We start from the raw sequence: 25,183 nt of genomic DNA on the forward strand, positions 1-25,183 counted from the left end.
CTCCAGCAGATCGGATATCTGCTATGATTGAATTCGCGAGACTCGCAGACATGCTAAGCGTCAATAACTTGGAGTTGCAGATAATGGAATATATCCGAGCGACTGTTTTGGCCAATCCTCCCGCAGGCAATTATTGGGAAAGACATCCTGAAACAAATGTCCATCACATAACGTCCGGGCACGTTGATGCAGCGAGTCGCTTACCTAGAGGACACTTGGTTCGGCTACTACTTGCTAAAGCAGCAGTAGACGCGTACCTACATTCCGATGATTTTAAATTCTCCAACGAAATTCGAGACGTACCAGATTTTGCAGCAGATGTTCTGGAGGAGTTGAAGGTAGCTCTTAAAAGTGTCAAGCTCGAGCAATATACACCTTGCCACTTCAAGGACCCTTTCAGTGGAGAAGAGCTACGCTTTCTTTAATAGGCCAAAATTGTTATTGCACTGAGGTGAATGTTGTCGCGTGAGGTCTACCTTGAGTTGCATGCCACGAGTAAGTACTGCCTGACGGCAATTCATGTCTTCAAGCCTTGAAATGTTCATCGTGTCATATCTCACTGATTCTAAACCAGTGGTGCTAGTGGATATCCGCGTTACACCAAGAGGGGAACAGCCGGTTTGCCGAAAACCTGCCCGCTTATCGCAGCCCGATTCATCCACGTAGGACGAACAAGGGGATAAACTATGCAGGTACAGGGATATTTCTCAAATCAGATAACAAATCCAGGCCAAGGGTTCTCTCAATGCTCTCCCTTTTACTATCCATATTAAATTATATGGTACAAGAGCAGGGAAAATGTGAGGCCTGCCCATGATTAACTTACAAGGTCATCCCACTTCGTATCATGGCGAACTCCTGAGCGTGTAAATTTCGCCTTCTATATCCCCCATTGCGTTGTTCGATCTCGTTCCAGGAAAAAACTCGCTCAGAATTGTTGTTGAGCTCTTATAGAAGGGGCATTCAAAACAACAAGCGTATGAATACTACTACTACGACGATGACTGTACAGACTCTGAGGCTTATTTTAAGATAGTTGGCTCCAGTAGTAGTACTGAAAGCGAGGATAAGCTTATATGACAACGGACACTACAGAAGTTCAGAAAAGTATTGCTTAACCTTGCTTGTCCATTGGAAGATAAGTGGCATAGAGGTCCTTGGAACAATGAGACCTTAGAACGGAATCGCACCGTTTATGCCCCATCTGGTGAAATGGCTCGTGCAACTTCCTCACACAGCATTTGTACAGTGCGAAGCCTTATCAAGAGAGTTTCGCCAGCACGAGCCAAAACCTCATTCGAATCGGTCACAGTAAAAGCACTTCCACTGTCTGAGAAAACATTTTGCGTATGTAGATGGCGAATATTTGCTTCGGAAGCACCGGTCAGATCTGGTTTTGATGTTAAAATAAAAAGAGAGAGAAATTTGATGCCCAGTGCAGCTCCTACCTAACGCCTGTCTCAACAGGAAGTCCTTGTGTATTTCACGAGCGAGTCTTTTGACTTGTTTCAGTTCAGGCATTGTGTCTGGTGCAATAATGTTGGAATCAAGAGGTTGGAACCCCTGTCGTCCGTCTATATATTTTCTTCGTCAGAGTGCTGTCGCAGCGGCAGTGAAAATTGGACTTTCTGTCCAAAGAGGATCTTAATAACTTACCGTTAAAAGACTCGGATCGAAAGTATGCAAAAATGACATTATCATTTGCCGTTTCTTGATCATCTGTTACTGATTCGCAGCCGGTTAATGCTGCAAAGTAGATAGCAAGAGCGAATCTCCACTCGGGTTCAAAGTTGGCTACAATTTCTCCAATAGCCCGTAAGCGATCGAGTATTTCTGCTGTTGGCAATCTTTTTGCCTTGTCGACTGGCCAGATGATACCTCGAAGACGAACGACTTCATTCGCCCATTCTGCTTTTCCTTTCTCCAATATGTCGCTGCGTTTGGTAAATTCAGGTTGTATACGGTGCAATCGATCATCATCGAAGAGCACTTTGGCGGAGACTATCTGACACTTGTCTTTAATCTTCAACGATCCTTGTGAGAGATATTCTCCAAAGTAATAGCCGTAGTTAGTGCGCAGGAGCTGTAAATTTTCAAGATTCATTTTGCCATGATCGTCAAATTCGCGGAACGCATTAATCAGGTCCAAATCGCGAAGAAATGTTCCTATTGGAAACCGTTTCGTATCTATGACATATAACTGGATATCCTCCAAACTCGATCCGTCTTTGCTGCTTAGACGCCGGTAGTAGATGTACTGAATTGCGAAAAGTAACGAGCTCGTCCACGATACAAAATTGTCTTCCAAACCTTCCTTTGGCCACCATCGTAGATGCACGTTGAGTGTACGAGCTATGGTCGTCCGTTTCTTCTTGTCTAGGAGGAAGAAAATATCCTCTAAAGAGGAGCTCCTTTTTCGGTAAGCCGACTCTGAACGGGCCCATATCCTATTTGTTTCTCCATCAGAACGAGGAGAGACGACGCGAAAAAGGTAACGAGGAATATTGTCCAGGGCTTTCTCCGCTAATCCACTATCCGCTTGCGGACGAAATAGCAACTGCTCTAACTCTCCAGGTCCATCTTCCAAATGAGTGTTTCTCATCGATTCAGTCAGGTTGTCCATTTTGAGATCGATGTCGTTTCTCTTGTACTGGATTTAGTAGATAATGCCCAAGGGGGTTGGCCTCGACCGTATACCTATATGGCGAGAGGAAACTCTTATCGTACTGCAGAAAATCTCACCTTTAAATGCACGGTTGTAAAAGTAGTCACATTTAACTTTTAAGGACTAAGTTAGATGACTGTAATTCGGCCTTTCGCCTTTCCCAGTGTCCACGCGAATCAAAATCCGCCACGCCTACTAAGACAAAGCAGCTCCCCCGCAGGCTTCATAAATAATAATCTATTGGTCCGTTATCCAGTATGTGAGAAACTAGACCACCCTGCGCAAACGGGGTTCGCCGACATCCAATCAGGCGTTAGCGCCTCAGGACTGGTCAAGTGGGAACATGGCTGCGGAAGCCTAAAGCCTAGCGCCGCAGTGCTGTCGCAGTCCACAGGACAGTGGCATGGGTGCCTGCCTTGTCAAGCATTTCCGCAGCGACAACTAGCCGTAAAGCACCCAGCACTAGAAAGGGGCGATATGCACATCTCTCATTGCCAGATTGCGCATGAGACAGCTGTTCTAGAACGTACTCACTCCGATGAGCCGTTTCACGTAATGGGATACTTCCTGTCTGGCTTTCTCTCCCATTGGAGTCCTCATGTGCCTGATTTCCTCTCAAGAGGATTCTCACAAGAGGGCATTCCTCTTGTTGCATGCCTCCTGAAACAATCTCCCCATGTCAGATCCCTTTATATGAGGACATAACCATGAGCATCTAATCATGAATGACTTTATGTAGCATACCACATAAAAAGGTCTAGTTATTCCGTAAACCAACATAAGAAATGCCTCTCGGGTGGTCAACTGCTCTGAGAGGTTTTGCTCATGGCGCTATAACTCATGTTTGTGTAAGCCTCTTAAGTTGAGCCATATATTTGTATATCATACCCAGAATGGAATTTATGTTCCCTTGAACGCCATAAGACGGTGGCGCTTGGTAGGAGACCCTGGCTCGAATTCTGTCCGGTCTACTACTCGTGAGACCAACGTCAGAAGCTGCCTGTCCTTGTTAAGTCGTCCTTCTGCCGCAAGCCTCTCCTCTTCGTCCTCAGAGATCAGAAATATTGCGTTATTGCCGTCGACAGTCGCCGCGCGATAACACTGGTCGGGCTTCAGACTTTGCAGGTTCCGATCATACAGCGAATATCTCTTCCACACATACTTCTTCGCCACTCGTTCCACCGGCGCTGGATCCGAAGGATCTACTTGGATACGATCGGTCTGCCTCCACTGCTCTCGTTCAAAGGTCCAGAAGGAAATTGCGACCTGTTCTCGTGGCAGCAACGCCCGCATCTGTCGTGTGGGGGTGTCATCCTCTGCTCGAGGGCTCTGGCTGTCGGGGTTGCTGGCAGCCACTGTGGGACTGGGTGCTGCAAGACTCTCCACTTGGGGCTCCATTTGTCCTTCGCGGGGTGAAATTGGGGTTGGGTCTTGGGTAGGTCTTGAGTCTGTGCTGCGTGGCGCCTGTACTGGTTCGTTATCAGGGGGTCGGGATAATGAATCCTGCCTTTCCTGAAACCCGGGGGACACTTCCTGAACCGGTTGCTCCTCGTTAGAAAGACCGAGCTCCTCATTGAGTCGTTCGCGTTCTAGCTCTTCTTCCAATCTCTCTTGCTCTTCCTGAGCTCTCATCAATTGATCAAGGTATGCATCCGAGACCTGTTGTTGCCTGCCAGAGCCCACATCTGAACTATCTTGTTCGGGTTCCGATGACTGATGCTGTAGACCATCGACCCGTGTGCGGTCTGGAGCATCGCTATCATGCGGGCCATCTATCATTAATCTCTCCTCTAAATCCCGCTCGTGGGAGACTGATCCAACGGAAATCCTTGTGCATTGGCTGTTCGTGTCCGCTTCCTCGTGGTTCTCCGGGCCATGCATAGGTTGCAGCACGTCTGAGTCAAGACTTAGAGTGCCTTGCGCTCCCTTGTCGGAGGTTTGATCGGAAGTAATGCGTTCTAATGATCCCAGGTGGGCCGTCGCCGCCATTGCTGAATCGATCGTAATTGCCTCATCCAGCGACTCTCGACGCGTAATAACTGGACTTGACTCAGGAAGTTCAGGGGCTTCTTGATCGGGCATATCCTGATCCAAGTGCTCTGTGCTCAGCCATTCAACATCCATGGGTTCTTGATTTGATTCGCTCTCTTGGCGAAGCCCACGCCTGCGCGTCTGGAGTTTCCATGCTCGTCGCCGTTTCGCAACATTCTGTTCCCGTCGTCCGGTCGGTACTTGCTGGCTGGGTAGAGTTTGCTGTTCCGCATCTTGTCGGGCACCCAGGGGCTGTGACTGAGCTGGTTCCTGTTGAGACAGCTCCCGTGGTAGATCAGCATGCATGGTGGTTACATCATGAGCGGAAGGCCCATCCTCTCCGACGAACAACGGTGATAGCGGAGGAATATCCCTATCTCCGGGCGTCTCTCTGTTGTTCTCGCCCTCAGCGGGTCCGGGTTGTGCAGGCTTCCCGAAGAAGGCGAAATAAACACAACGGCGGACAAAAAAGGTAGTGATTGTGTCTGCAACCCCAACCTCAGCGTGTAGACGGTCCACGAAGAGCAAAGGGCTATCTTGCTTGTGGGTTCGCATTCGTGGCAGGCCGCAGCGGGCCCGAGGCTTCACGGTGCTATCCGCGAGAAGTTCATGAACAATTTCGGGTTGGTCAGGAACCGCAGCCGAGAAACAATCAACAATACGGCTGATGAGGGTATCAAGCTGCCGTTTGTCATACCGAAAACGGTTAGGTTTCCTGGCCTGTAGCAGCGCTGCCCGCGCGATCTCACGATCTGGGGAACCATCAATTATTGCCTCGATCTCTGGGGACCAGAACCCGAGCCGGCGAGCAAGCTCGGCCATCTCATAGATTGCTCTCTTGTCGGCTTTGGCACGAGATGACTTTGCCAAAAGGTCGTCGTCACTCTTCGGGTCCGGGGGCATGAGAGGATAATGTCGCATTGCGTACAGCCAGATTTGTAAATACCCCATATCAAGGCGCTCAGCATCGGTTGCAGGCTCACGCCGAAAAGTGGACTCGGAAGTCTGAATAAGTCTCTCTTCCACCTCCGAACCCGAATATGGAACAAAAATTGAGCTCATGGTTTTCCACACAGATTCGCTTGACGAACTAAAGAGTCGCTTCACACAATGCGCACAGCTTTCAAGATATTTGAAATCTTCAAAGAATGTGTACAAAGACGGAACAAGCCCGTCAAAATTTGCTAGCCGCTTCCATATGACCCTTCGTTCTTCGTCACTGAAATCTGCGAATGCTTGGCCACCTAGCACCAGCCCCCGGGCCATTTTTGTGTCGATTCTGGACTTGCCCGGCGCCAGCAACTGCAGGGCATCAACAGTGTCTGGATCAATCTTTTTCATCGAATCTGGATCTGAGGCCACGAGCGAGGACCAGAAGTCCCCGATATGGCCAAGATAGGTAAGGATCTCCTACAGGGCGGTAAGGATTTAGTCAGCAGCGTGGGAAGCTCGCTCTAAATCACAGAACTCACCTCGACACAACCTGTGGCGATTAGTCGGTGAAGCATGCTGATTCGCATCCCATGCGGCCAAAGACCCGGGATTGGCAATAACCGATCGAAGGCTAGCCGGAGACGTCGGTTTTTCCTGTTGTCTAGCTGATCCAGTCGCTCCTGATTGCTTCGTGATAGCCGGACAAACCACCGCTGCCGGAAAGCTTCATTGCCGTCGCCTTCATACTGTCGAATCTTCCGATATATTTCCCCGTCGGTCGGTTTTTTCTGGTTTGCATATTCCTCCACCAGTGAGGTTCTCAGTCCTTCGCCGATATCTGCGTCGATGGTCAGCACAGTACATATGAAGCGATGGTTACTACGCCATACCATCTAGGTAGAGATCTACTGTCCACCAACGGTCAGCTGGAGGAAGCACCTCGGCTCCCGCCTGCACTCGGTGACGTCCATGAAGGGCCCGCAGCTGTCCAGCCGCGAATCGCAGTTGCGGAAGTTGATGAGGATCATTAGTCAGCAGCGCTCGCTGCGGAACGTCCGCCTTCCGCAGCGCAACAGCGAGATCTTCCTGAGATACAATCGCAGGGACGTGATTATCCACATCCAGTCGGCGGCAGCGGTTTTTACGGAAGATCTCGCGGAGCCGGTCCAAGTTCTTTGGGTCAAGATCCCGGGGCAATGGAGGATCGAATTGTATTTGACTGATAATGACCTTGGCAGTTCCCATGTATTTCCGGCGGCGCTCCGCTGCCAGCCGGATTTCTTCCTCAGTGAATAGAGTTCGCTGCATTGCAGATGAAGCTGAAAGGAAGTGCCATGCTAAAGCTGGTTTTGTGTTAAAATATATACAGGATGAGAGCTCGCCCACTGCGGTAGCACTGCGCAGGATATCTATGGTGTACATAGGTTCCCGCAGCGGCCCTCAGGCTTCCGCAGCAGCTCTATTTTGAGCCACTATTTCACTATTAAAGTGCTCCCTCTCACAGGGAGTGCATCCCATTATTCCTGCTTAGACGTCTACCAGTCCAATTGCAATATCATTGATCTTTATCATGCGGCCTGTGGACGACAAACGGGTCACCCAAATTCTAGTGGATGCACTTCCTGCTCCCAGAAAATCCACCGCTGATACTGAAGCTGTGGTGCCATCACCGCCTGAGCTCAACGCTAAACGCAGGGGAGCGATCCCATCCAACGGCCGCCTGGTCAAAAGAACCGCGGCTCCATCTTCCGTAGAGCCCGGCGGCAAGACTATACAGGGCTCTCCACGAGCCTTGGCTCTTCCGGAGATTAGCGAGTCAGGAAACAGTGCCGGTTCAGATCTAGTTATACGACAGGAGCCTCCCTGGGATACTTTCGAGAAATGCTACGAATGCGATCTGGCTGGCACCGTTGCTGTATGTGTCCGACGCTCTCGTCGCCGTGCCGTCTGGGCGATCCGCCAGTATCCTAGCAAGGATGCCAACAGAATACTGGACATTCTCCGTTCGACGCACCACAAAAATGTGATCGCGGTTTGGGAATGTTTTCATACCTCTGATGCCCTATATACTCTCAGCAAGTTCCACCCTCTCACCCTAGATCATGTCGTCGCATGCAAAGCCTTCCCAAACCAGCAGCAGCTGGCCGCCATCATGTCTCAGGTCCTTCTCCTCTTCCCCCTGGACACAAGGATCACTAACCATTTCCCAGTTCGTGGAGGGATTATCGTATCTCATCGAGCAAAACCTCCAGCACACTTCTCTTGATTGTTCCAGCATCCTGATGTCTCTTGAAGGGGAGGTTCAAATTGGTAATCTCATTACTTGAGGCCAGCTCGACAAGGTCTAACAAGAACGCGTAGCACGAATTGATTGCTGTTCCGTTCGATCGCCGGGTAGGATTCAAGCGAGCGACCTGGCTCCTGTGGGGCGGGTAATGATGGAACTGATGCAGAAATACGTCAAGGATGATGGAGCGGTTGGAATCGACAATCTCAAACGCTGGGCGACTTGCTCAGCTGCTGTTGAATTCCTCTCTGCGACGACGTCGGCTGGCTCTTTTGAGGAACTAAAACGGGTTCGTATTCAGCCTCTTTGGCTTTGGAAACTGCTCATTCGCTCCCAGCAACGCCTCTTGACTGAAATCCGTTGGTCAACTGGCGACCTGATCGGCCTCGCTTGGTTTGCACTGATCTCGGCGCGCACATTCTACTCGTACACATCATCATCGGAGGGGGTTGAAAAGGGCACGAATGTCACCACCTTTTCTTCAAAGGACAGACTGTGAAAGTAGTAAATGATAATCAACACCAACGAGCTGATGACAGCCAATATATAAGAGAAAGGAGAAGCGTAATAAGAGATTCAGGTGAAAGCAACGTCGTAGACTAACACGGCCAAAGCTTGCAGTGCCCCATCCCTTTTGAGGCGACTGTGTTCGAAGGCACTCGGTATTGCCAGAGCGGTCAGCTTGCATTTGGCCTTACCAAATGATATGAGTGGGGCGGCATCAGGCATACTATTGGCTGCACTGAACACCCAGTCCGCGCCTGCGAGTTCAGATGAGTGTCTTTGAGCACCACCCTAAGTACAGAGGGGGGAAAATTGGAAAATAGGCACAAGAAGCACTGCAATAGCTTAAAAAAGGAAAAAAAAGAAAAAAAAAGACTAAGTTGAAATGACTGTCAATCCTGAACAATTTTATTGTATTGAATGCTTCTAGAAACATTTGGACAGGTACTGTAGCGTCATGCTTACGCCGCTACGTGGGAATAAGCAAATAACTGTAGATTGAAATGCGTCTACTATATAAGTTGAAACATTGGTATCAAGGATGCGCGTTGGACTAAGAAATATAGGAAGAGGAGGATGGATTGGCACAGCCAAGTGACCACCCGAAAAGGTTAGTGTCTAATGCGTAAGTGAGTCAATAAAATCCGTCGCGGTTTTCTCCGCGTACGGTTTAGTGTTTTCGACCTGCCAAGGACCCGCAATCTCCTGGGACATAGACGCATTCTCGTCCTGTGTACGGGCTTCCTCTAGCGCATTGTGTCTCAAGAGGCCTTTGTTAGCATCCATCAAGATTTGGCGAAGATTAGCTGGAAGCTCTCCGCTCAAGAGTGACTTTGCCACTGGCGCCAGCGAACGATAGAGGTGAATAGTGCCTGGGCGAGTGCGCAAGGCGAAGGTAATGAGCGCGTCAATCTGATCATCAGTGAAACTGTTACTAAACCTATACGCTTGAGTTAGCCGGGCCACAGTGAGCTGCTCGTGCCACTTACAAGTTCATCGCTACATCATCAGCGACCAACAAGATGCCCAATCCCAAGTGCGCTGCAAGCCTCCACCACCATCTCCCCAAGCGCACGTGATAAGTGTGAAAGTTCTTCTGGCGGTATACTTTCCCCTTGGATTTGTTAGGATCATCGTGGTAGGCGTCAAGGATGCGGGTGACCACATCTTCCTCGCCTTTCTTACGCAGAGACTCATAATTGAGATAGAGCAATACTTGCGCGACACGCCTCGCCAAGGGATCAAGGGAAAAAGAGATTTTCTTGTCCTTGTCTTTCTCGAGCACCCTGAGGTAATTCACAGCTCCATTTATACCTACCCATTCTTCAGGAAGTCCAAGTCTTTTTAGGCTGGATGACATATCAGCTCCGCCGTCGAAGAGGGGCCGCAAGATTCTGACATGATCCTGTGTGAGAAGGCGAGCTCCCGCTTTAATAATTTTCTTGATTTTCTCGGTACCAAGACACACGTTCTCCTTCGTAAATGTACACGATTGCAACGATCTGATAATCGCCTGCTCACGCCTCTGCTGTTGCGTCGGCGTGTTGCGTGTCGATTCCGGTGCTTCGACGGCTTGGTTGAGCGGCAAAACGCTAGAACTCAAGCGGGTAGTAGGCTCATCCACTCGAGGGGAGTCTGCATAATTAGTAGAAGGCGTCGGGTAAGAAGAAGCACCTGCATCCGACCCAGGCGTATCCGCAAAACCCACGGGCGTCGTTGCAGAAGTTGAGACAGGGGTTCTGACCGACTGTGGTGCATTGACCACTTGGTAGACTTGTGGACTGCAGCAAGCACTCGGAGAGACGAGTGGCCCGCCCGCTGCGGGAGGGTTGACACAATGAGTAGAGGGTGTCGGGTAAGACGCAGGGCCAGCATCGGGTCCTGTGGGTCTATGGACAGATTGTAGCGAAGCAACCATCGAAGAACCCCCATCGACAGTATTTGGCACCGAGGGAGAAGACGTACTTGGGTCCATAATGCCATGATCCTGTATCGCCCAATCAAATTCGAGACCGGCATCTGTGGGGTAGTAAATGGTGTTCGACGGTAACGGATCGCTCATCAGTAGGGGGGGCACAGACGGGGGAGGAATAGACGGGGGAGGAATAGACGGGATAGATGGGGCTGTATATGTTTCCATGGTAAGAATGCTGGAAAAGCGTGAAAATCCGGACAGGGGTTTGAAAGCGTTACCAGCAGAGATAATCTCAGGAAGCGCTTGTCCCGGCAATACAGTGCCTTCCATAACGAGGCCCTTCACAAAACAAAGAGCGTTAAGCCTCTTAAACATGTCGACCACCCAGGTCCTCTCCAACTTCCATAAGGTTCTCAAATCGACTCCAAGGTCTTCAACAAGCTAGTGCGGTGTAAGGGTCATTCGAGAAGAGAGGAGCTGAAATCTCGCCGACTGACCTTGTAAAGACTTGGCAAGTCAAGAACGTCGCGATTCATGCCATGGCCGGGTTCCTGCCCACATTACGAGTTGCTGAGAATGCCAGAGACAAAGAAACGTACCACTAGGCCGAACCAGATCTGGTAAGTATTCACACCCCAGTCTGTTGACGGTCTAATCAATCCATCGGAGTGAAGCTTGTGCCACCGGATACCCCCGTTTGTTTCAGCCAACCCCAGCGCAATTATTATTTGGGAAACGTCCAACGATCCGATCTGTCGCAGTTTCGGGCCAATCCGGTGGAGTAACTGGGCTGAGGTGAGAATAAACAACGAAAAATGTGAGATAACATATTCTCACATCAAAATACTTGATATCATCCAAGTATAATCTATTATTGTGATCGGTCACCTATAAGGCGAAAGATAAGCGTGTGAGATACATGGGATTAGGGATACTTACCGGGACGCCAATCGTGAGGGAGAGCATCCTTGTGGGACCAGCCCACCTAAGAATGATGGAGACGACTAACAAGAGAAAGGAGCTGACCAGCGACGATGGGGAAGTTACCGATGGAATAGAAGTGGTTCGGTTGGCGTCCGGAGGTTTGGAAATGACAGCGAGGGTTGGAAACGACAGTGAGGGTTTGAAAACATCTTGAAAAGAGGATGAACCTGGCTTGCTTTTATAGAAATAAATGACAACCAGCAGAAAAGAGAGGCCCTCAGAAAAAGAGGCCCTCAGAAAACCGAGCGTGGTCAAGGTGGCAAAAGAGTTCAACCGAGTCCAACAGTGTGCAACAGCGTTCAAAAGCGAGCGTTCCTGACAGAAACTCGTGGCCTGAACCAGAATTCCAAGCACTTACGTTAGCCCCACCTGCAGCTGCGCGCCAAAAATGATCTCCCTTCAAAATGTGTCATCGGTTACTGCAAATCAGAGAGCAAGAACCAAAAATACAACCAAAAGTCTGGGGCTGGACTCTGGCCGAAAGTTACAGCTCTAGTCAAGTTACTCTCCGTCATCCTTCCAGAAAATGACACTTAGTCGTCTTTCAACCACTGATTCTCCCACCGTCTGGTAATTTATTCGTCCAGAAACCGTACGGCGATCAACGTAATGAAACTGTCCATCCGCGAGCCTGTTCCATGGCCCGCTCCCAACACTAGCTCAACATGCACCTTCCACGGTACTCTCAGTCAGCGCTGGGCTGATACTCCAATTCTGAAAGTGTCACACCCCGATGAAGATATGCTTTTACCGTCTCCCGTAGTTGGTCTCGAAGCTCGTCCGCTGTAGAGACTAGGAAGAAGTTCAGCACGTAATCACAGGAAACTCGAGAACCTTACCCATTACCAACGTCCGACCGTGCTCGTCCCAGATGTTAGGCAGCCTCTCGATTTGGTCGCCCGATGCCTCGAGAGAGATTATGCTATCATAATCTGGCTCAGACCGGTAAAGGCAGACTCTTTCATGTTGACCAAAGGGTAATTTGTTCTGCTCGAGGCCGTTCCCCACGTATATAGAGATATTGAGAATCTTGAAACATGGCTATTGTCAGTTTCAGTTGGGAGCCTCCAGCGGGAACATCTAATACGAACATAGCCTTCATCTACGATATCGTCTTCCAGCAGGTTATTTAACAGGCTCTGAGCCGCGGCGACCTCGCCAATTGACTCCACCTGCCACACCAAATGTAAACGGCGAACCTGCGATGTGCAGGTATTATAGCCGTAGATCATTTTTTTCAGATATGGAACTGCTGCCGCGATCCCAAATCCACTAGCGATTGCCAAGACGCTCTCATAGTGACTGACATCCTCACTCGTTCCATGAGGACCAGTAAATAAAGCCAAGAAAGAAATCGAGCTCTGTGCAGCCACAGGAGCATAGCGAAGAAGATCTGCTGATAGACCACGGCGCGGCTGCACCAGAAGCTCCAGGGTGTCCTGTGCACTTCGAGACCAGGATGTGACTGTGAAAGGATGTGTCTGCGTCCACGACCATATGCCGACTGACGGAATCCAGAGATTGATGTACTGCCCAGCCTCCACGGTCACAGGGCGAGGTAAGACAATGCGAACCTGAGTAGCTGTTACAACAGGATCGGCCTCCTTCGCTTCTCTCACCTTAAAAGTCACAATGGCCCTTGGACAACCGCGACCCGCAAACAGCCCGTTCCGATATAGAAGAGTCACCAACTCTACGAATGAAGTCGTTCCAAATAGCGCCAATGCGATAAGAAGATAAAGTTTGGGCGGCCGGTTTGCGGATGGTAGATGCCGCCAGGTGCCATAGACAAAGAGTATGGTGAAGAGCTGATGGCTTCGGAGAAAAATCTCGTACGACCATCGACGAAACCATGGAATGGAAAGCAGAGCAACGGCACCCAGGGAGACAGCACCCTACTTCAGTCAGTTAAAATGAAACAATACCAGTGGTGAGTCATACAATCATGGTAAAGAGGTTTTGCATTTCGCTGAGAGGAAAGCTAAATCCGTGGTCCTGAATCGCCACAACAACGTGAAAGGCCAGCAGAGCGACGGCCATCCAGCCGGTAGCACGGTGGATTTTGCGAGAAGTGCGCCAGCTGATGCCTAGAAGGTCGGCTACATTGCTTAGGTGGATGGCTGATAAAGGAAAGATCAGGTGGACTAGGGCTACTTCTCCTGCACGGCGGCCTGCGCCAGTCAGGGAGTCCGCCTCGAAAAAGACGAGAAAGGCATTAATTGCAGCGTATGATACGTGAAGCAGAACACTGGCACGGGTCCAAGGACCTACGAGCTGACGCCTATGGACGACAAAAGGGAGTGTCAGATGTCGAGTGAGCAGGATAGAAAAAAAGGTCGACCATTTGGCGAGGGTAGAGAGAGTCCGGGCCAGGAAGAGACCAGCAAAGATACCGCCAGCGACAATGGCATAGATGGCTAAAGCATCCATTCTCTGTTTGAAATGAGGTATGACCAGCAGAGGATGGAGGAGGAATGGAAAATTTGGTAATGACAGTAGAGACTTTTATAGTAGAAATAGCTACGTACGACGACCTCGCTGCGGTACAGCTCCTTGAACCATGGCGTTGTCTGTGAGGAAAGAGGCCTATACAGCGCAACGATTCCGCAGCGGCCCTCAGCGCCTGGAATAGAGATATATAACCATCTTCGATACCCCAGACTCATAGAATTTCCAAGTTATCCATCAGGTTGAAATCAAGCGATGACTAAGAAATTGTCGTGGGTAAAGAAGCGCCGCTCAGACAGTGCTCGGGCAAAAGCTCAACAGCGACACAGACGTAAAAGGAACCTGTTGAAGAAAGCAGCAGAGTTCAGTTTGGAGTGCGAATCCGATGTCTTCTTGGCTGTTCGGATCCAGGAAACTGGACAGATATACGTTTTTGACTCATCCTCAGAGATACAATGGCTGAATATACTATCCAACACGGTAAGTCCCGTGAGGGCCTGTTCCTATAGTCAAACTTACGTCATCAGGCAATGTACTACCCTCCTCCGATCCAGGAGACATTGGAGGATATCATACCCCAGCCTGAGGAGTCTCGCTCGTTAGGTTTGCTCGGATCAGCATCTACCAGAGACGAAGAGACAGAACATGACCTGGAACAAGTCTCATCAAATGTTCTGAGTCTCTCTACCAGACAGTTAATTGAAGAGTTAGAATAGAAATGCTTACTGTTCGACTACGTATCCTGTGCTGATGCAGAGAGTCAACTTCATGGTTCCCCGTTGCTTACAGTGAGGGTCGAAACCTCATTCCGCCCCCCGCAAGATGAGCTTATTTTTGAAACCCTAATACCAAGGCGCTAATTACGCATGAATCCGCATATGGCTAGCGCAATCCTCGATATATATAGAACACGATACTTATACGGTTCGGAACCAAACATACGTAAATAATGTTGTTTGGTTTTGTACCAAAAATACACAGTCATCCGCACCCCGCGCATCTGCAAGTTCATCAGTCCCAACCAACCCAGCTCAACCCACAAAATACGGTAGCTGCACGCCATGGGACGCCACCTTGAACCTTGGAAGCATATGCTTATACACGATATGATACGCAGATGTTTTACTACTGCTCAGATTGCTGATGCTGCTGAATGCAGTGAACGTTCTATTAGGAATATTCGTACTAACCTACGCTTATTTGGTAGCGAAAGCCCACCACTTAACCGTGGGGGTCGACCACGAAGTATAACTCCGCCGATGCTTGAAGCTCTTTGCGAACACCTCACGGAAAAGCCCGGCCTATACCTTGAAGAGATGGCAGTCTTTCTATATGACGAATTCGGTATCTCAGTGTCGCCATCGAGCATAAAAAGGACTCTTTCCTCCGAAGGTTGGACGAAAAAGAAAGCCCAGCAAAGAGCAAGAGAACGGAACCCTGATCTACGAGACTTCTACTTCCATAAGCTCTCTGAATTTCATTCGTACCAGCTAGTTTACGTTGATGAGTCGGGATGTGATAAGAGGATAGGTTTTAGAAGGACGGGTTGGTCTCCACTGGGAGTGGCACCAGTCCAAGTGGCGAAGTTCCATCGTGGCCAACGTTATCAGATATTACCTGCCTACGCCCAAGACGGTATACTTCTTTCCCGTGTCTTCACAGGCTCAACGGATGCTGTCGTCTTCGAGGATTTTATTGGCCAGCTACTTCAGCACTGTGGAAGATGGCCAGAGCCAAAATCTGTGCTAATTATGGATAATGCATCTTTCCACCACTCCGAGAGAGTCAAGCAGATGTGCTCTGAAGCCGGGGTTAAACTATTGTTCCTCCCGCCATACTCACCCGACCTGAACCCTATTGAGGAATTCTTTGCCGAGTTGAAGGCTTATATTAAGCGAAATTGGGAACACTACGAAACTTGCCCTGACCAGGGCTTCGATACTTTCCTGCAAACATGTGTCGATACTATTGGTGCAAAAAGAGGCAGCGCTGAAGGTCACTTTCGACATGCTGGCGTAACAATTGAAGAATATGAAGAAGACGACTAAGGGAGGACTATTATCTTTTTAGTAGGATTCCTTGATACAGACAGTAGACTTTCGCGAGATAGCTATTCTCAAATTGCCTATACTAATGCTTGTATGAGCATTTGCAGTATCACACAACTTAGTTACTAGAGAAATCGAGCTAGTAAACAGTTAGTACATTTGACCAGTTCCCCAGTCGTGATCTAACAAGGCGTCCTAGGTCTGTAGAGCCATCTGCGCTGACGCAGATTTCAGTCATCTCCCGAAGCGTTCTCTCTATATACTCTCCCGCACCGCTGAGTTTCAGAATATGTGCAATAGCACAGTGGACCTTTAGAAGCTTACTAGCAGGTGGATCAATAGTAAGCTCAGGACTAAGATGAAGTTCCCGGGTAACTGGAAATAGAGGGTCGCGCAAAAATGGCCTTTGTTCGGTAGAGTCGATGACATATGTGCGCTCAATACTAGGGTCCTTCTGTTCGAAATATATCTCAAACTCTCCAAACAGCCGATGGTAATTGTGGGTTAGCGTCAAAGCATTGTAGGGACTATCGATCTCTGGCCCTGCGATAAGAGGGCCTATGTCCGGATCGAACATATCCAGAATGTACAAAGCAGCCTTTTTTGACTCACTCTATGCTTATAATTAGAAAGAAACTAAGCACCTGCTCACAAATGGGGCCACATACCAGTTCTGACTCTTCAGAAGAGACCGTTGCAAGGGAATGGGGAATTATATGTGCCACCTCTAGATATTCGAATTGGTCACTCCTTTGATTTCTTAAGAGCTCTCCATCATCATCTTTGCTATTCTCGTTCTGCTCAAGCCGATTTTTCGCTTCAGCTCTATCGAACTTGCGGGAGACAACACAGCGATAGTGATCACGTTTGAGGCACTCTTGTCGTAACCTAGACACGCGACTTTTGGTGCCCGTTGGTGCATTTTGATTCGCAGCTAACGCCACAGGTGTAGGCTGAGGTGTTTTCACTGATGACGCCCTAACTACAACATGCCATAAAGTTAGCTCATCCCAGGATAAATCGAGCACGAAGGCGGGCATCAACTCACGTGGCATGAAAAAGTTATCAATCAAATATTCTGCAAAGTTGTCGATGGTATCCATAGCTGTGTCTTTGTTCTCTGAACTCCAAGACGAGAAATCGCGAAAGTAGGCGAAAACTTGAGAGAAACAAGAGCCTGTTCTGCGCTCTTCTTCCGGTATTACGTTCGTGTATATGTAAGTAAAGAAGTACTCAAGGAAGACATCCTTGCATTGAATGCGTTCAAATGTTTCTTCTATGAGAACCGCTGGTTTGTACCGCCCCCTTGATGTACGCTTGGGTGCATAGTCAATCAACGTCTTGAACAAGCTTCGCGCTATTTGACTTTCTTCCGGCGTCAAAAGTGGTTTCCGAGGCGGATGAATAAACGTTGTCAGGGAAAGCTGGTGGCGGCGATGTGCATTGGCCATTGAGTCGAGCCAAGGACGTTTTTGCGTCTGTTTTGCGATAGGATGAGATGTGGTCGTGGTTGCGAAGGAAGCTCTCGCCATTAGTCAGCTGATTGTCGGAACAACATTCATCCCAGAACCCACCACAGCATGTCTGGGTACAGTGGACGAATTTTATTCGTTTGAATCAAATGTGGTATTGTAAGCTAGCCAAGCCATTCACTGCCTAACGAGGAAAAGAAATTCGGAAATGAAACTATAACTAGTTATAGAATGAACAAGCTATATAAGCAGCGCTCTCTTTCCACAGCCAGAAAAAGTTCAACACATATGCAATGAAGATTAGCAGTTTGATCAATCAAAAAATCAGTGTATTCTACAGTGCCAGTGTTCAAGCGGCAATGTCCTCTGGAGAGTCCTGTATGCTTCCCTCTGACGACGGATCTTTTTTCACATGGTTAGCCCACTCATAGATGTCGCGAACAAATCGCCGAGCAGTCCCCTTCGTGACCCCTTGATCGATGAGAAACTGCACATGTTCTTGATCCTCTTCAACTAACTCGAGGTCAAGGCCATTTGACAGAGTTATGTCACGTGCCTTACGCCAGTCCGCCTTGCGCGCTTCATCAGTCACCTGCATTTCATGCCATTCGCAGTATTCCTTGACGGCGGCATCCCTCGGCCCGGTGATTTTAACTCTCTTACTCGAAGGTGCAGGTCTGGGGGGTGACGTAGCTATGACAGATTCATGCGTGCCAGTGCCCTGCGCGGGCAAGAGGTTGATGTTGATTGGATAGGGAGCATTGAGTGCAAGCTGATTATTCGTTTTATTTGAGGCTCTCTCGAGCTTTTGCTGAGCCTCCAGGTATAAAGCTTGTCGAATATCCTCTGGGACATCATCGTGGCTGTCCAATTTGCCACCATTATCCACGTGGGCAGTGAGTTTCACGAGGTGGGGTTTTCGTAGTCTGTAGTGTTTCCTACCCTTAGGATCCTGCCAACACCACTGGCCAAAGTCACTGCATGAAGGCACTGAGCATCGCATAAGTTTGTATACGTATCTCCAGCTCGAAGGCTGTCCAGAGCATTCCTCAGCGACAATCTCTGCTTCTCGTTCAGCAAGCATTCTCCTGGTGGCACCTTTCCTGTCGCCTCGAGGCGGTGTATCATCTCGTATATACTTGAATGTGATAGCAACCTGAGGTGTCCTGCCCAGGCGGACCAAATTGCTCCACTTACGAAGCTGCCTCTCCACTGGTTTCCAATCAATGTTAGTGGACTTGAAAAGCTTCTCAAGCGGGCCCTGATTACAGTGCTTTACTGATACCACGATTGCCGTGTCTTCCGACCGGACACGCCGGTCACGTTTCTTCATCTGCACCAACTCGTCGATTTTCTGTTTCAGGTGTTTCTCCCAATATTCACTGGGGGCTACAACCAAGTCCTGCTCGGTCTCCCGGGCCTCAATTGTGCGGTTGATCATGAGCTTCCATGCGATCGTGTAACGAATGAATTCAGGCTCTTCCGGTCCCTCGTAGCAATTATCCTCCGTCCATTTCTCCCATTCAGCAAATGGGAGAAACCCAAGGTAATCAGGCTGCGTTTGGCAGGAGATAGGATCCGGGGTAGGGCTTAGGGAATACAGTGTAGCGGGGGTACGGCCGAAGTCACCCGGTGTTGGCGCATACTGCGAATCTTGGTCCCATGGGTCGATCAGCCGGGACTGACAGGCTTCGTCATCATAGCTGAAAAGGCTATTGGTCATCCTTACAAGAAGGAATGGATGGTTCCAATACACCTAGCAACATGCTGTAAGCGGTTAGCCCACACCGTCTCATGCCCAACGGGCCGTTCAATAACACGGGGGTGCCCATGATAATAAGCGGAGCAAGGTTTGTGCAGTGAACAGCAGTACAGTACCAATAGAGTCTTGCCTGTCAGACCTTGGCCGTCGATGATCCCCGGAGCCTGCTTACTCCTGCAGCCAAACTGCAAGATGCAGGAGAGGAATGCAGAAGAGTCGCTGTCGCTGTTGACAGCTTCCCAGATCAGACAGGGCATGCGACCGAGATCGAACCTTCTAGAAAGTTCCGCCGACCGGTATCCTTCGATACGGTCTTCTAAATATAGCATATTACAGATACGGATCTGATAAGATATATATTACCTACTATGACGTCATAGATCTATATATACATAGCCTTGCATATTAGCGCCTTGGCTTTAGGGTTTTGGAGGTAAGCTTGGCTTGAGGGAGGCGGAATGAGGTTTCGACCCTCACTGTACCATAGGCTAGCCTATAGCTTAGTTCATACGCATCGCATGCTACACGTCTGTCATTGTCATCGGTGTCTGGGGCTCAATGGAAACCACACACGCTAAGCTAAATTTGGGAAACTGGATACTAGAGTCCTTGCTCGTCCAGCGTGCGTGATGTAATGTCGTCTGCAGGCTGAGCTCTGAGAGAATAAGTGGCTGAAACGTATACTGTCATAACTACAGAAGTCGCGTAGTCCGAAATCTCAACTACATAACTTGATGCTTCTGGGAAAATGACAGCGTGAATCCTAATAGCCGTCAAAGCCATAGGAGATGATGCCAGAAAAATAAAATTAAGACGAAAATATTTCGAGCGCGCCCAATAAGTCGTGCCAGGAAAGTGAAATTAAGACGAAAGTATTGCGGGCGCGCCCAATAAGGCGTGGTTGGTCTCGACGATACGCCACATAATTTACACTAGATACTAAGATGCGTCAATCTTGTCCATGGAATGTTCTCGCAAGTGCCTGGCTCATCACCTAAAAAGTAATTCACCGTTGGCCGACGCAGCGATGTCGACGTACAGACCTCTCCAGCCCAGTAAAGATGCTGTGTCCTCAGGGGTGGTGTTAATAAGCCAAAAGTCCCCCTGTATGTAGTGCCATCTCAGCGGCCCGTTTGTACCTACCCACATCGAAGCTTATCACTGCAGCAATCCTCGAACACAGCGGCTTTGATTGGACAATTACTTGATCCACCGCTGAGGAAATGTCCACCACTAACGACGGGTTGCGGGGTCCAGCTAGTGATCAATGATTTCCTGGTAGAGATTAGTGCCTCAGTCGTTCCCTATCAGTCATTGCTGGCGATACTGAGACGCTCCTCTGTTGATCATTATGTCTTCTGCCTGAGTTGGTGGACTCTCCGATGCAAGGCAATCCTTGGATAATTGTTCATTGTGCTGCTGCCACACAATGCTACTTGTTGTCAAGACGAGCCTTTAGGAGGATACCGACTAACTCACTTCGTACGGGCTATTTCCTGGTTACAAACCGCCAGGAATGAGAAAAAGCTTCCTGAAAGGGGAAGTCCAGGTCCAATTAACCCAACTCCTTGTAATAATTTTGATTGGAGCCTAATCATCGCAATGGGGAGCCGTTGATGCTTTAATTGATCAATACAGCATCTGAGCTTGTTATTGGCCGACAGAGCAGGAGCTGCAAGCGAGTCAACAGCGCAGACTAATGGGCAGGCAGACACCTCCGAAACATCCTTTGCAACAGAAACAAAATCTCAGCAGCGCAGCCAGTACTCAGTCAAAACTGCATCTGATGATGGATAGACATGAGAAATAATTTAACTTCCGATTCATCGACCGAGCTTAGCTCTGTAATTAACGCCACGTCGAGTAGTAGAGAATTGTTGCCCACACGATCCCTCCCCTTTTACTCCAGTCTCCGAGGATCAATGATGTTGGTGGTTTGCGCTTTTGGTCTGACAGTGAGCCATCAGAAATGGTATTACACAGATAAGTCACTTCACCTTTTAGCGGGTAATAATGGAGGAGGATCAGAAAGATGCTCTCTGGGAACCATGAAACGCTGGGTGTATTTATGAAGCTGTTCTCCCTCCTTCCGAATTATACCCGTAAAATATCTTGTAAAAGGTCGGTAAGTTACAGGTTTAGGGGAAAATACAGTGGCAATAATATCTCATCCCTGCCAAAAATACGACTCTTTCTCATCCCTGCCCAAAATACGACTCCCTCTCATCCCTGTCAAAAATACAACTCCCTGCCTAAAAGATCGATTGGGTAATTTACCAGATCCCAGTTACGATAGGTACTCTGTGATGAATAGACTGCTAGAAACTCTCTCCCTGTCCTTTCCCCGACCATAAAAAGAAAAGCCCAGTGCCAAGACGACAAAACCGAATGACTAAGATGCTGGAACTTTGGAAGTTGTCCAAGAGGATGATAGCGGGCTGTACTTTGGCCTCACCCTACAGTATGATCGTCGACACTACGCGATGTATTATCCGACTCCGACATTGGAGCAGAGAGAGGATGCTGCCCAGCTCTTAATGCGGCTGTCTGGCTGGGGTGAAAGCAGGCGAGCACGTGATCCCAATACAAATTGCCCACTAGGGCGGATACTCACCGTCTTTACGTACGGAGTAGGCTTAGTCGTACATCTTCGTAGCTTCAGTAGCAATCACAGCGAGCTGTGTGTCGAGGCCTTGAGGCTATCCGGTTCAACCCCTCCAAGTCCGGGAGATGCGATGTCACCTTCTCGAACGCCAGTTTCTGGAGGTCCAGGAAATCAGCGGCTGATCGGATTGAGCTTGCCTCGACCGTCGATTTGACCATTGCTTCAAGGCGGATTTGACAAGGCAGAATTGCGGCGCGACGGCTACCAACCGATCTCCCGAGACCCAAATTCTTATGCGAGAATTAGGAGAAAATGCAAAAAAGTGCCATTGTACATGAACATATTGATAACTAGTGCTGCTGACGTGTCTCACCACATGAGGTCAGGCTGGTCTGGCATGGTGCATGCAAAACCTTGGACAACTCACACCTGCATAGTCGCCCTCCTTCCATGGGACGAACCAAGGTACAACTATGATCCCCATGATTTTTGTATCTCTGGCATATATATCGGAACTGCGTCTCTACTGGGGTCGAGAATCACCAAAAGATGGCGAACAAGAAGAAACCTTACTCCAAGAAGTCTGTTAACGGCGAGCCAAATCCGCACCTGAAGCAATCTTACACAAGCGGATCAGAGCAATTTCCCGGAGACTCGCTGATTGAATATAATCAGCCTGAATCGTCGTATGTCTCCTGGCGGTTCGCAGCTACAATTCATTCAGAGAGACTGACAGCCCAAATATAGTCCTTATGAGTCTCAAATCATCACTATTCGTGTAGGAAGCAGAACATACAGGATTCCAGTATGCTACATCCAAAATTATCCACAGTTCAGCAGTTCCCTTCCATGGGAACCACATTATATCCTTTCTGAGGTGGATGACGAGGTTGGTCACACCGTCGTGCACTTCTTGTGTACCGGTAATTATGAAACGCTCCGGACTGCATCCGAGCCAGGTGTGTCCAAGATGGCAATAGAATACAGAAGGAGCATGCTTGTCTACCAAGCGGCCAGAAAATATGATTTATACAATCTGGAGACGTACGCGAAGAAATACATCGAGATGTTCGGCGAGTCGATGTCCACTTTCGATAGAATGGAGGCTGCAAGAGAGATATATTCCAAACTCCCCCAAGATGAGACTTGGCTTGCCAGCTACATCAACAAACAACTTCGAATTGCTTTCTCACTGGACAAAAACATCTTTCAGCGCGAAGAGTTCTATCACGGTGTTGGAAAAGACCCTGTTTTTGACAAAGCCGTGATGAGAATGGTTGTGGACATCTACTCTGAGATACTGTCTAGACAGGTCACTGAGACTACCCCTGAGGAGGATGCTGCGGAGGATTGTGCTGCGGAGGATTGTGCTGCGGAGGATGGTGCTGCGGAAGAGGGTGCTGTGGAAGAGTATGGCGCTGCGGAGGATGGTGCTGCGGAAAAGGGTTCTGTGGAAGAGTACGGCGCTGTGGAGGATGGTGCTGCGGAAGAGGGAAATGTGGAAGAGGATGGTGCGCAAGAGGCTGTCAACCTCGAGGTTCCTGCAGAGCCTTCAGGCTCAACGCTCAACTTTGAATGGGGCGAGAACTGGACTTCAAGTAGCCATCTGGGGCTCGTTTCTCGTGATACAGGTAATCGGAATATGGGGAAAGATACAAACTTGTGGTACTCAAAGAACGAAGAAGAGGAGTCGGTCGGATTCGGTGCTCCTTACAAAGAGATCAAATGGAAAAAGACGAAAGGTAAGAAAAAGAAAAACAAAGATAAGAACAAGAGCAACGAGAAAGAGATGGTGGAAGAACTGGCAGAGCCAGTGCCAGAGAGCGGATGTTAAGTGGTGTTGGTCTGTTATGTTTGTGGCACGAGCAGCTCACTCCGGGCATGACTAACTCAGGCGCATAGGCGTAGTGACAAATTTTCCGATTATCAAATTGACGCGTTCATTACCTTCGCCCTGCATACTCGCCCAGGCACTATCGACCTCTGTCATTTGCTAGAGCCAGTTGCAAAGTCTCTCTTGCGTGGAGAGCTTCCAGCCAGCCTTCGTCAAAAGCTGATGGATGCTAACATAGGCCTCCTGAGGCAAGATGCACTAGACGCGGCCCATGAACAGGACCAAGATGCCTTTGGGAGCCAGCAGATTGCGTATCATTGGGTGGTACAGAATACTAAAGAACACGCCAAGGAAAGAGCGCTTGCTTACCGTCTCTCATTACCGCATACAGACTGACATTTCTCCAATAGTCTTTTTTGGTTGTGTTGGTCAATCCCCTGTGCTTGCATTTCTTAGCTCAGTGAGTTTTCTTGGTACGGTTCGCAATTGAATAGGTTTTCATTGGCTGTGGCCTATTCTGTTCACATTACAGCAGTGTGAGGATTAAGAAATGGAAACATGAACGCGTCCATTGGAGACACGACTGGTCAATGTTTCTAACCTCGAGCTGCACTCGTAGTGTTTCCCGAATACATCTCAGAGAGGCTCCAGCCATAGAGCCAGATTTGAATGGACACTGTCTCCCGGCTTGCTAATCTCGGGAAGAGCCAAAGCTCGTGGATCGCCCCGGATGATCTTACACTGGGCGGAAGATGCAGCCCTGGTTCTGTTAGCTGGGCGTTCGTTGGAAGGGACTGCACTCCTACGCTTAGAATTGGGCTCGGGCGGTGGTGGCACCACTGCTTCAGCATCAGTAGGCGATTGATTTCCGCAAGTACGGTTCTTGGCTGCCAGTCGTAAGCCCTTCATGGACCGGTAGAATGATAGGTTTGCGTTAACCGTCTTTGTAGCATCCCTTGCTATCGAAGTTCCGGTTCTTTCCCAACAACTAATAGGCGCTCGTGCAAGCGAGAGATCTATGTTTTTTGGCCGCGCTTCCTAAGCATCATACTGGGTTCCCAAGCGAACCGTTTAAACCAGTTGTGGGCTGCGGAAACGATTGGCAGGCCACTGTGTCTTTATTTTGGCTCTAGAATTCCGTCCAACAGTGCAGTGAGGTAGCACTGCGGCGATAAGCTTTCTTTGGCTTCCGCAGCCATGTCAGATTCGTTTCTCCATCCAATGATCACTCGGACCTGTGCTCTGCGGCATTAGCACATCGTTACCAAGAGATCCAATCCCTGAGGAAGTGGGCCCGCCGCTGCGGGAAGTTGGTTGTTGCAGGGCAACTCGTGACCACTCTAGCTCCCTTTTTCCAGGAGTTCTCCATTGTGTTCCACACTAGTCCCGCAGCGCAGTGGCCTCACTGCAGGGACCGCTGACATGCCAGCCTCTTGCCTCCCTAGACATTGCTATATTTTCCTCCATGCGAATCAACTCGTACCGCAAAAATTTCATTCACGGCTCCTACCAGAGAGTTCGTAATATGGGATCTCACTATGCACAGTGCGACTCAGGCCGACCGCGATCTACAGCGTGCCATACGCGACCAGGACCTGAGATTAAATCTATTGAACAGATTTGATCGGATAGAAAATCTAACAAGACAAATGAATGTGGTAGGCAACAGAGCTCAATTATTGACTTCATCTACTT

General features: G+C 49.1%; 6 protein-coding genes across 6 annotated transcripts; 2 read left to right on the forward strand and 4 right to left on the reverse strand.

Moving 5' to 3' along the window:
• Positions 1–1,193: 1,193 nt before the first annotated feature.
• Positions 1,194–2,623, reverse strand: CDV56_107313 (uncharacterized protein; the record flags this gene model as incomplete). Its single annotated transcript, XM_026760932.1, has 3 exons — positions 1,194–1,390; positions 1,449–1,526; positions 1,657–2,623. The coding sequence occupies 3 exons, from the start codon at positions 2,621–2,623 to the stop codon at positions 1,194–1,196; spliced, it is 1,242 nt and encodes a 413-aa protein (XP_026616204.1).
• A 942-nt stretch (positions 2,624–3,565) lies between these two features.
• CDV56_107425 (DUF3723 domain-containing protein) lies at positions 3,566–6,937 on the reverse strand (the record flags this gene model as incomplete). Its single annotated transcript, XM_026761044.1, has 3 exons — positions 3,566–6,106; positions 6,169–6,467; positions 6,520–6,937. The coding sequence occupies 3 exons, from the start codon at positions 6,935–6,937 to the stop codon at positions 3,566–3,568; spliced, it is 3,258 nt and encodes a 1,085-aa protein (XP_026616205.1).
• A 262-nt stretch (positions 6,938–7,199) lies between these two features.
• CDV56_107580 (uncharacterized protein) lies at positions 7,200–8,415 on the forward strand (the record flags this gene model as incomplete). The annotated part of the gene is made up of 3 exons (XM_026761199.1): positions 7,200–7,790; positions 7,840–7,939; positions 7,991–8,415. The coding sequence occupies 3 exons, from the start codon at positions 7,200–7,202 to the stop codon at positions 8,413–8,415; spliced, it is 1,116 nt and encodes a 371-aa protein (XP_026616206.1).
• Positions 8,416–9,038: 623 nt separating this feature from the next.
• On the reverse strand, positions 9,039–11,301 carry CDV56_107659 (uncharacterized protein; the record flags this gene model as incomplete). The annotated part of the gene is made up of 7 exons (XM_026761278.1): positions 9,039–9,360; positions 9,410–10,301; positions 10,386–10,776; positions 10,833–10,886; positions 10,935–11,120; positions 11,173–11,223; positions 11,275–11,301. 7 exons carry the CDS (start codon positions 11,299–11,301, stop codon positions 9,039–9,041), a joined length of 1,923 nt encoding a protein of 640 aa, XP_026616207.1.
• A 703-nt stretch (positions 11,302–12,004) lies between these two features.
• CDV56_107768 (ferric reductase family protein) lies at positions 12,005–13,749 on the reverse strand (the record flags this gene model as incomplete). Its single annotated transcript, XM_026761387.1, has 4 exons — positions 12,005–12,111; positions 12,159–12,360; positions 12,411–13,214; positions 13,261–13,749. The coding sequence occupies 4 exons, from the start codon at positions 13,747–13,749 to the stop codon at positions 12,005–12,007; spliced, it is 1,602 nt and encodes a 533-aa protein (XP_026616208.1).
• Positions 13,750–22,203: 8,454 nt separating this feature from the next.
• CDV56_108116 (uncharacterized protein) lies at positions 22,204–23,884 on the forward strand (the record flags this gene model as incomplete). Its single annotated transcript, XM_026761735.1, has 3 exons — positions 22,204–22,340; positions 22,402–23,396; positions 23,727–23,884. The coding sequence occupies 3 exons, from the start codon at positions 22,204–22,206 to the stop codon at positions 23,882–23,884; spliced, it is 1,290 nt and encodes a 429-aa protein (XP_026616209.1).
• Positions 23,885–25,183: the final 1,299 nt, after the last annotated feature.

This window comes from Aspergillus thermomutatus (assembly GCF_002237265.1).
Source record: "Aspergillus thermomutatus strain HMR AF 39 chromosome Unknown NODE_47, whole genome shotgun sequence".
Taxonomy (NCBI): Eukaryota; Fungi; Ascomycota; class Eurotiomycetes; order Eurotiales; family Aspergillaceae; genus Aspergillus; species Aspergillus thermomutatus.